We start from the raw sequence: 12,028 nt of genomic DNA, 5'->3' as shown, positions 1-12,028 counted from the left end.
TAGGGGTGGTGGAAGGGGAGGAGCGTGGGGGGTGGGGGTGAATGGGTGACGGGCACTGAGGGGGGCACTTGACGGGATGAGCACTGGGTGTTATTCTGTATGTTGGCAAATTGAACACCAATAAAAAATAAATTTATTATTAAAAATAAATAAATAAATAAATAAATAAATAAATAAATACAAGCTCTACCAAAGATTAGCTTTTCTGATCTTGACCAAATAATGCTCACGTGAGCATCAACTTCTTCACACATAAAATATAATTACTAATATCTTCTTTATGGGGTTTATGTGAGAATTATATGAAATACCATACTTGGCATAAATTTATTATTTGTCAGTTCTCATTGTGTCCACATTTCCTTTATTCCTACAACCTTTTCAAGGACTCCCAAATTCCCTGTCAGATTTTTAGTGATGACAAGGTCAAATATTCGTAGCAAGATTTTGGAATTATACTGACTTATGAATCAGTATTTGATACTTTAAAACTTTCTTCTCTCCTTTCTGTATGTAGCCAGATTCTAGCAACCATAAGAGTAAGAAGATAAGTTATATCTATATAGCTTGTTAAAACAGAAAAATTAGGGATTGCAAGCACCATACTATATATTTATTATATTATATTATATTTTTATATTTATTATATTATATTATATTATATTATATTATATTATATTATATTATTATATTAGTTGGGGCAATTCTTGCCAGAGACCCAAACTGGTCATACCATGAGCTTTAATGTTCTGCACAGAAAATGGCAGACAGCAGTGTGCCTTTGCTCAATGCCAGGCACAATTCCAGCACTTCACATGCATTATCTCGTAAAACCTCACAACAGTCCTATGACGGGTACCATTATCACCCACTTTTTTATAGATGTGGGAACTTGGGTAAAAAGAGGCTGAAGAACAAAGTCACACAGTTAGCAAATAGAAGATACAGCAAAACATTTTCTTTTCAGCATGATTCAGATTTTTATTATTAAGAGCACTTTCTCTAGCCTACATGTGTCCATCCTTGGGGCATTAGCAATAGAATAGCAGTTTTTCACTGGTTTAGATACTATCATGTGTTATCTTGCTCAATCCCCACCCCACTTCCAGACCTCTGTGAGATAGGTAGTATTAAGGCTATTTTATAGACTCTCACTGACTCATGCATCCATACTCTCATGACTAGAATATTCTGTGCCATGTGTCCCATACTCTAAGATCATTTTCTAGACACAGTCATAGAGGGGCTGCTAACCCAACCCAACTGGTTCTCTCCTATCCCTTTGGTCACAGATGCCATAGCAACAAGAGAGAAATCATGAATTGGTGTGGCTACCATCTTGATTGAAGTTGCTAATTCTAATCCTTTGGGAGCTGAGAGGACAGAGCCTCCTTAACTCCTTGCACTTGAGTAATACCTATTTAAATACTTCCCTGAAACCACACAGGAAAATATTGATAAAGATAGATCCAGCTGACCACATAAAAATAACCAGCCACACATCACGGAAGCTGTTTTGTTCTGAGTTTCCAATACAGTTGGATCCAGATTTCCAAGACCAAAGGAGGTATCTCTGACTGAGCATAGTCTTACTAAGAAAAAGGCTTAAAGAGCTAACTTCAGCTAACTTTCCTGCTACTCCAAGGCATCTTTCATTTGTTGCTGATAGGATGGTGCTTGCAATCCCTAATTTTTCTGTTTTAACAAAGTTTACTATTATCAAGGCTTTAGATCAAGTGGCCTTTATAATATTCCTCATCTAGTCACCAAAAAAGTACTGGCAAATAGGCAGTAAGCTGGCTTGGAAAGAGATGTCCCCCCAATGGTTAGATTTTTTTTCCCTCTATATGGTATGAAGTCTAACACTTTGGAAGCTAGGTAAAGAAATTTATGATCTGAGCTGAGATGTTCATGTGTCACATTCAGAGGAAGGTACGACCCTAGGAAGCAAACCTAAACCTAGCCAATGAACTCAGAATTATTTAGGAAGTTTCTCTCTGCAATCATTTTCAAGTCACAAAGTGAATTAGAGAAATATTATACCTAACATAAAAATGAATGAACTTGCAAAGAAGCCACTAGGAATGGGTCAGTGATTGCTACCTCCATGTCAAGTGTGCTCCAAATTAAGATGAATCTGTTACTTTTTTCTCAAATGCATTCATGCAGGTAGGTACAACCTGTAATTTTTTAATTAATATTCTGTTCTCCAGGTGATACTAGGGTCCTCCATTTTAAGGTGAGTTAGATTTAAATATCAGTATCTACTGTCACATATAAGGTCTATTAAGAAAAGCAGTCACTCAGGATATTATGAACCCAAAAAGAGACTAAGAAAATATTTCTTTTACTAACTTGTTCCACTGATTATAAAAGTAATCTATTCTCCTTGTAGAAAATTTAGATTAAAAAAATTTAAAGAATATAAAAATTGCCCTTAACTTATAATTCAAGTAAGCACTATTAGTCTTTGCAAGGGACTTTTTTCAGACACTTTTCTATGTATATATGTCATTTGGAACAATTTAGATCATAATATATAAACTGTTTCATATCTTGTAGTTTCCACTCAATATGATTTTGGAAGGATCTTTCCACACTATTAACTTTTCTTGTAAATAACTTCAATGTCCACCTGATATTTCATCACTATAATTGCTCAGTTATTCATCTCTATGCAGAAATTTGGATTATGTTTAATTATTATTTAAAAAATACAAAATACTACCTGTATGCATAATTTTTGTCCATATTTTTTAACTAGAATAGATTCCCAAGCGTAAGGAGTTCTGGACATTACCATTTATAAAGCCCTTATTACATAGAGTCAAGTTTCTTTCCCAAATATTTTATATCAACACACAGCTGCCAGCACTGCGTAATATAACTGTCATAAATTTTTGCCAACTTGCCAGTTAAAAGCATCTCACTGTTTTTATATGGTACTTCTTTGATGACTTGTGAAATAGAGAATTTTTAGGTGTCTATTACTTTAACCTGAGAGTGATATTTTTATTAGCTTTGCCCTTGTTTTCATAATGGTATAAGTAGACCTTTTTAGTAAAAAAAAAAAAAAAATTCTATAATAATGGTTACTTGTTATACTTGTTGTAAGTATTTTTCCAGTTGCTCTAGATCTTTATGTAACTGAATCCATTTTCCTGTATCTCATACCAGTGCATTTTGCTTAACATACTCTTCCCCATTCAGAGATTATATATTTATTTCTTTGTGTTCTGTTTTTGAATGAATCTATATTTTATTTGAACGTTTAATACACTCTATTCTTTTTGTTCTCTCTTTTACCTCTTTTTTTTGGGGGTGATGTCATGAAGATTTATTCTATTTTGAAAAATACCTATCCAGATGTTGAAAAATGTTTTATGAACTACACATATCCTTTTAAATATTCTTTAAAAATAAGGTACTTTTGTAATATGATCACACTTGCTTCTTATTAAGCTTATTTCATTATCAGTTGTATTTGTGCATAGTTATTTGTACTTTTGAAATATTAAAAAAACTTTTGAATGGATTTATCAAATCTAGTATTTTTATGATATACTGATTTCTGCATTCAATCTTTTTTCTGGATATAACTGGCTGTTTTCTAACTTCTTCAATACTTCATTTATTTTATCTTCATGTATGTTCTCCCTTAATATTATGTCAATCAAATATTTCAAGGATAAGAATAATTATATGTGAAGTCTTTTCATTTTTATTCTTCTTTCAAGAATTTGGAGTGTGTAAGAAAGCTATGTTTTACCCTTGGGATAAAACTTTGGTCTATGTAGGAATGATATTCTTCAATCCCCCTGTGCTATTTGTTATTTTTCCTATTTTATAAGTGAGAAAGTTTAGACGCAGTAAGACTAAGTTCTGTACATATCATTGCATGACTGCTAAGCAGCGAAAACAGAATGAAGAAGCAGTCTATCTGACTGTAAAGAACATCCAACAAATTATATGCTCTTGCTTCCTTGTCTTTAAAAAATGTGTTTTCTAAATACATCCAGAGTTTCTCCTAGCCTTCCTTAAACTGAGTTTTTATATGCCAAATACCCTTGAAAACTACATAAAACAAATTCTCCCCACAGGGAATTCTAAAGTTTCTAATAAATCTGGAGAATTTTGCATTGAATCATGTTCTTTCATCCTCTTCAGGATATTCTCCCTTTTTCTTGTTTGATGATGTTCTTAGACAATTCTGTTTAAATGTGGTGTAAGCTCACCAATCTAACTGCCAGATAATCTCAGTGGAACCTCAAACATACACTCAGTTTTTTCTGAAATGTGACTACTTTATTCTTAATTTCAAATTGGAGTTGCCTGATATTTTATAGTCACCCTGAAACAAGTTACAAGCAACAAGAATAACAAATTGCTGCTTAGCCTCAGCAGCACAGGTGACAAGAGAAGAGACCCAGGGCAGTAGCTTCTCATGAATTCAAGCCTTTGCTCCTCCTTACAGGTCCTCCTTTCATTCCAGTTTTCATATGGGAGAAAACACAATCGCAATTGTTCAGAGAATATCCACCAGTGCGCAATTACAGGAAGGAGCGTACAATTGTAAAACTGTATTTATGTCTATGGATGAGTGTATGTGAATGTGTGTGTGCATATGTCTACGTATCTGTATCTGTCAGAGGCTAAAGAGGCTATGTTATGTGTTCATTATATGACCAGTAATAAGGCCCAACTTTATTTATGTATGAATTTATCTGCTTGGGGTTTCCATAAGTTTCACAAAAAACAATCCTGACAGAAATCATTTGCTGGATCAAAATGTGCCTGCAACAATTGCAATCCCTGTGCTGTTTGCAGATAAATCAATTATCCAGATGCCAAAGTAGGTTCACAGAACAAATGAACAACGTGACGGAATTCATCCTGCTTGGCCTGACACAGAACCCAGATGTGCAGAAACTCTTGTTTGCTGTGTTTATAGTCATCTACTTTCTCACTGTGGCAGGCAACTTACTCATTGTCGTGACAATCAGCACCAGCAGAGCCCTGGGCTCCCCCATGTATTTTTTTCTGTCTTTCCTGTCCTTCATAGATAGCTGCTGCTCTTCAACTATGGCTCCCAAAATGATATTTGACTTACTTGCTAAAAAGAAAACTATCTCCTTCAGTGGGTGCATGACTCAGCTCTTTGCAGAACATTTCTTTGGGGGAGTTGAGATTATTCTGCTCACAGTGATGGCCTATGACCGCTACGTGGCTATCTGCAAGCCCCTACACTACATGATCACAATGAACAGGCAAATGTGTGCCAACTTGGTGGCCATGGCCTGGGCTGGGGGATTTCTTCATGCTCTGATTCAAATTCTTTTTATAGTCTGGTTGCCCTTCTGCGGCCCCAATGTCATTGACCATTTCATCTGTGATCTTTTTCCTCTGCTAAAACTCTCCTGCACTGATACTCACATCTTTGGACTTTTTGTCGCCGCCAACAGTGGGCTGATGTGTCTGCTCATTTTTTCTATTCTTGTCACCTCCTATGTCCTCATCCTTTACTCTCTAAGAACTCACAGCACTGAAGGACAGCGTAAGGCTCTCTCTACTTGTGCCTCCCATGTTACAGTAGTTGTCCTATTCTTTGTACCCTGTATATTCGTGTACCTTAGGCCCATGGTCACCTTCCCCATCGACAAAGCAGTGGCTGTGTTTTATACTATGATAACACCCATGTTAAATCCTTTAATCTATACCCTCAGAAACTCAGAAGTGAAAAATGCCATGAGGAAGCTCTGGAGCCACAAAGTAATCTTGGGTAATAACAATTCATGTGACTAGAAAAGAAAAATAAGACAAACGTCATTCATATTTTAAGAACAAGTATGACTAACAGAAAGATCAATGGCCTTCAGGTCAAAATATGTGAGTTTAAGTATATTTTGCTTCCCTTGCTTTCTGTAATCTTTTTTTATTTGAATTCAATTAGTCAACATATGGCACATTATTAGTTTCAGATGTAGAGTTCAATAATTCATTAGTTGTGTATACCATCCATTGCTCATCATATCACATGCCCTCCTTAATGTCCATCCCCCAATTACCATATCCCCCATCCACCTCCCCTTCATCAACTCTCACTTTATTTCCTATACTTAAGAGTCTCTCATTGTTTTTCTCCCTCTCTGATGACTTCCCATTCAGTTTTCCCTCCCTTCCCCTATAATCCTGTGCACTATTTCTTATATTCCACATATGAGTGAAACTATATGATAATTGTCTTTCTCTGATTGACTTATTTCACTCAGCATAGTACCCTCTAGTTCCAGCCACATCAATGCAAATGGTAGGTATTCATTTATTCTGAGGGCTGAATAATATTACATCATCTTTATCCATCTATATGTCAAAGGACATCTTGGCCTCCTTCCATAGTTTGGCTATTATGGACATTGCTGCTATGAACACTGGGATGCAGGTGTCCCATTATTTCACTACATCTGTATATTTGGGAAAAATACCCTTGTGTAATTGGTGGGTCCTAGGTAGCTCTATTCTTAACTTCTTGGAGAACCTCCATCCAGTTTTCCAGAGTGGCTGTACCAGCTTGCATTCCTACCAACAATGTAAGAGGGTTCCCTTTCTCCATATCCTCATTAACATTTGTGGTTATTTTAGCCATTCTAACTGCTGTAAAGTGGTATCCCATTGTGGGTTTGATTTGTATTTCCCTGATGACACATGATGTTGACCATTTCTGTAATCTTTGATGGTTCATCTTTCATACCAGTAATTGATTAAATAATCATTTAAGAGACTAAAGTCTCTTCCAATTAGAAACCCCTCTGTATTTACAAGTTGTTGATCAAAAGGCATTGCTTATCAGCATAAAGTGTCACAATATATAGAAAATCTCTCAGCTTAAGAAACAATTCTCTGTAAAGCTTTGGGTATAGATTATATAACCAATAGGACAATTAAAATATTTAAGGTAAAGACATAATGGTGGGACACCTGGGTGCCTCAGTGGTTGAGCATCTGCCTTTGGCTCAGGTTGTGATTCCAGGGTCCTGGGATCAAGTCCCGCATTGGGCTCCCCACAGGAAGCCTGCTTCTCCCTCTGCCTATGTCTCTGCCTCTCTCTCTGTCTCTCATGAATAAATAAATAAAATCTTTTTTTTAAAAAAAGGCATAATTATTATGTGTTTTACTGAAAATTCATAGCTTTAATCCCAACTATGTAGTCAAAGTAGATTTATTATGCTGAGAAATAAAGATCAAACAAAAATGAATTTGTTTTGAAAAATGAGAGAGGATTCATCCCAAAATAAATGCTGCCTTGTTGCACGATTACAGGGGCACCATTTACACGGTAATCTGGGCTCTTCCTAGAATAAATTATTTTCTCTGCTTAAAGACAAAAAAATGATATGAAATTCTTCTAGATATAGCTATAGAACAATCTCACACATGATTCCCCAGAAAGATAATTTCCGGTCAAAGACACACTTCATCTTGATGAAGTCTCAGTGATTCATTTTTGCTTCTGTTTCTCTGGCCGTCATGGATGTATCTTGCAAGAAGTTGCTGTGGCCAAGTTCAAAAAGGGTGCTTCCGCACAGCAAAATAAACACTCAACAAAACTAAAAGATAACCCACAGAATGGGAGAAGATATTTGTAAATGACCCATCAGATAAAGGACCAGTGTCCAAGATCTCTAAAGAACTTATTCTACTCTACAGCAAAGAAACCAACAATCCAATCATGAAATGGGCAAAAGACATGAACAGAAAAGTCACAGAGAAAGACATAGGCATGGCCAACAAGCACATGAGACAATGCTCCACATCACTGGCCATCAGGGAAACACAACTCAAAAGCACAATGAGATACTATCTCACACTAGTGAGAATGGTGAACATTAAGAAGACAGGAAACAACAAATGTTGGAGATGATGTGGAGAAAGGGGAACCCTCCTGCGCTGTTGGTGGGAATGTGAACTGGTGCAGCCACTCTGGAAAACTGTGTGGAGCTTCCTCAAAGAGTTCAAAATAGAGCTGCCGTGCGACCCAGCAATTCCACTGCTGGGGATTTACCCCAAAGATACAGATGCAGTGAAATGCCGGGACACCTGCACCCCGATGATTATAGCGGCAATGTCCACAATAGCCACACTGTGGAAGGAGCCTTGGTGCCCATCGACAGATGAATGGATAAAGAAGATGTGTTCTACCTATGTAATGGAGTATTACTCAGCCAATAGAAATGACAAATACCCACTATTTGCTTCAACGTGGAGGGACCTAGAGGGTATTATGTTGAGTGAAATAAGTCAATGGGAGAAGGACAAACATTATATGGTCTCATTCATTTGGAGAATATAAAAATTAGTGAAAGGAAATAAAGGGAAAGGAGAGAAAATGAGTGAAAATATCGGTGAGGGTGACAAAACATGAGAGACACCTAACTCTGGAAAATGAACAAGGGGTAGTGGAAGAGGAAGTGGGTAGGGGGTTGGGGTGACTGGGTGATTAGAAGTGAGGGGGGCACTTAGTGGGATGAGCACTGGGTGTTATGCTATATGACAGCAAACTAAACTCCAATAAAAAAGTCTTTAAAAAAGAAAGACACACTTCACCTCTGAAATAGCTGTTATATAGATTTCTGCCTCAACTAATAGGAACAAAAGTATCTGGTACAAAAGAGAGCGTTAATGATAATTGAGTAATCAAAACAAAAAGTCTACACATTCAAATTTGAATGCCAACCTTTAGACCAATTACAGACCAATGCAATGGGAAATAATCTGAGTTACAGACACAGTGCCATTCTAAGAGAAAGAACCCATATAAAAGGAGATCCAGATTTGACTGAGAACAAAAGTTCTACAAAACAAAGAGAGAAAATCATGAAAGCATATCAATACTAAAGAATCAACAAAATACAAAGGAAGGCAGTAAGAAAGGAAAAGAGGGACGGAAGAACTACAAGACACACAGAAAACAAAATAGCAAGAGTAAGTCCTTACATATGAATAATTATTTTATATGTAAATGAGTTAACTCCTCAAACAAAAGACACAATGACTAAATGGATTTTTTTTAATATGACTATATGCTGTCTACAAGAGACTCACTTAAGATTTAAGGGCACACATTGTCTTCAAGTGAAGTGATGAAAAAAGATATTTCATGCAGTGGCAACTGAAAGAGGGCAAGGACTATACTTAGGTCAGACAAAATAGACTCTAAAACAAAAAATGTCATAAATAAGGACTTTATATAACTATAAAAGGGTCAGTTTACCAGGAAGATGCATTATAAATATTTATGCACCCAGCATCAGAATACCTAAATATATCAAGCAAATATTAAAGGATCTAATGGGAGAAATAGACAACAACACAATAATAGTAAGAGATTTAAATACTCCACTTTCAGTGATGGTTAGAACATATACACAGAAAATCAGTAAGAACACAATGGACTTGAACAACAGTGTTGACCAAATGGACCTAACAGACATATATAGAACAGTCCACCCAATAGCAGTGGAATATATATTCGTCTCAAGTGCACATGGAAGATTATGCAGGATAGATCATATGGTAGGTCACAAAACAAGTCTTGAAAAACTTAAGAAGATTAAAATCATACAAAGTATCTTTTCTGAACACGATGAAATGAAACTAGAAATCAAAAACAGAAGGAAAACTGAAAAATCACAAATACATGGAAATTAAATAACACATTATTGTACTATCTATGGGTCAAAGAAGAACCAAAAGGGGAATTAGAAACATTTCAAAATAGGGGATCCCTGGGTGGCTCAGCAGTTTGGTGCCTGCCTTGTCCCAGGGCATGATCCTGGAGTCCTGGGATCTAGTCCCACATCAGGCTTCCTGCATGGAGCCTGCTTCTCCCTCTGCCTGTGTTTCTGCCTCTTTCTCTGTGTGTCTCTTATGAATAAATAAATAAAATATTTTTTAAAAAGAAACATTTCAAGACAAAAATTTTAAACTGTACACCAAAACCTATGGGATGCAATACTAGAAGAGAAATTTTTTTTTAATTTTTTATTGGTGTTCAATTTACTAACATACAGAATAACCCCCAGTGCCCGTCACCCATTCACTCCCACCCCCCGCCCTCCTCCCCTTCCACCACCCCTGGTTCGTTTCCCAGAGTTAGCAGTCTTTACGTAGAAGAGAAATTTATAACAATTAATACCTACATTTAAAAAGGAGATCTCAAGTAACCTAAGAGTATACCTTAAGAAATCAGAAAAGAACTAACAAAAAAGAAAAAAAAGAAAAAAGAAATAAAAGAACTAACTCCAAAGTTGCAGGGGAAGGAGTGAATGAGATTACAGCAGAAATAAATGAAATAGACTAGAAAAACAATATAAAAAATCAATGAAACTAAGAGTTGTTTTTTAAAGTAAAACAAAACTGACAAACTTTAGCTAGACTGAGAAAATATCAGAAATGAAAGACTCATGCCACAGAAATAAAAGGATTATAAGAAATTATTACAATTATATGGTAATAAATTGCATAACCTGGAAGAAATATATAAATATAAATATACATTTTACCAAATCTGAAGCACGAAGAAATAGAAAATCTGAAAAAAACAATAATGAGCAAGAAAATGGAATCCATACTGAGAAACCTCCCAAGAAAGAAAAACCCCACACCAGAGGCTTCACGGGTGAAATCTAAAATTTAAAGGATAAATGCCAATTCTTCTCAAATACTTCTAAAAATCTGAAAAGGAAAAAACACTTCTAAACTTGCTTTATAAGTCCAGAATTACTGTTACCAAAAAAAAGAATTAAAAATTTAGAAATAAAATGAACTAAAAAGTTTGAAGATTTGTAAACTGAAAATGACAAAACATTTATGAAAGAAAGTAAAAACAAACAAAAAAAAGGCCAAAAAATGGAAAGACATCCTGTGTTCATGAATTGTAAGAGTCAATGCTGTCAAAATACTCATACTATCCAAAGTGATCTAGAGTCAGTACAATCCCAATGAAAGTCTGAATGAAATTTTTCACAGAAATGAAAAAACAATCCTGGGGCACCTGGGTGGTTCAGAAGTTGAGCATCCAACTCTTGGTTCCAGCTTACATCATGATCTCAGGATCATGAGATCAAACCCCAAGCCAGAGTCTGATCTCAATAGGGAGTCTGCTTGAGATCTCCTCTCCTTCTGCCCCTTCCTCCATTCACTCATGCCCTCACTCTTTCTAAAATAAATAAATAAATCTTAAAAAAAGAAAAAAACAACCTTAAATTCATATGGAACTACAAATTACCCCAAATAGTCAAAGCAACCTTAAGAAAGAACAAAGCTAGAAGCATCACACTTCCTGATTTCAAACTATATTACAAAGCTATAGTAATTAAAACAGTATGGTACCAGCATAAAGATAGACATATAGACCAATGCAACCGAATAGAGAACCCACAAGTAAAACCATGCATATACATATAGTCAACTATGTTTGACAGGGGTGGCAAGAATACATAATGGGAAAAGAATAATTTTTTCAACAAATGGTGCTGGGGAAAACTGGATATACACATGCAAAAGAACGAAATTGAACCCTTATACCTTCACAAAAAATCAACTTAAAATGTACTTAAAATGTAAGGTCTGAAACTATAAAACTCTTAGAAGAAAACATAGCAGAAAATCTTCATCACATGGGAATGGACTACAATTTCATGGATATGACACCAAAAGAACAGACAACAAAAGCAAAAACAGACAAACAGGACTACATCATACTGAAAATCTTCTGTACAACAAAGGAATAATTAACAGAGTGAAAAGACAACATATAAATGGGAAAAATATTTGCAAACATATATTTAATATGGGGTTAGCATCCAAAATGTACAAAGAACTCATACAACTCAATAGCAAAAATAGTCCAATTTAAAAATAAGCAAAAGAGGGACACTTGAGTGGCTCAGTGGTTGAGTGTCTGCCTTTGGCTCAGGTCATGATCCGAGGATCCTGGGGATTGAATCCCATATCAGGCTTCCCACAAGGA

General features: G+C 35.7%; 1 protein-coding gene across 1 annotated transcript; it reads left to right on the top strand.

Moving 5' to 3' along the window:
* Positions 1-4,804: 4,804 nt before the first annotated feature.
* On the top strand, positions 4,805-5,802 carry OR4C5 (olfactory receptor family 4 subfamily C member 5). Its single transcript, XM_072791866.1, has one exon. It carries the CDS (start codon positions 4,870-4,872, stop codon positions 5,800-5,802), a length of 933 nt encoding a protein of 310 aa, XP_072647967.1. The 5' UTR covers positions 4,805-4,869.
* Positions 5,803-12,028: the final 6,226 nt, after the last annotated feature.

Source organism: Canis lupus, chromosome 21 (genome assembly GCF_048164855.1).
Source record: "Canis lupus baileyi chromosome 21, mCanLup2.hap1, whole genome shotgun sequence".
Taxonomy (NCBI): Eukaryota; Metazoa; Chordata; class Mammalia; order Carnivora; family Canidae; genus Canis; species Canis lupus.
This window is presented reverse-complemented; position numbering and strand designations above follow the sequence as displayed.

Bases quoted from the DNA above. Each gene is read 5' to 3' on its own strand.
- OR4C5 (XM_072791866.1), top strand. From the start codon at position 4,870: ATGAACAACGTGACGGAATTCATCCTGCTTGGCCTGACACAGAACCCA.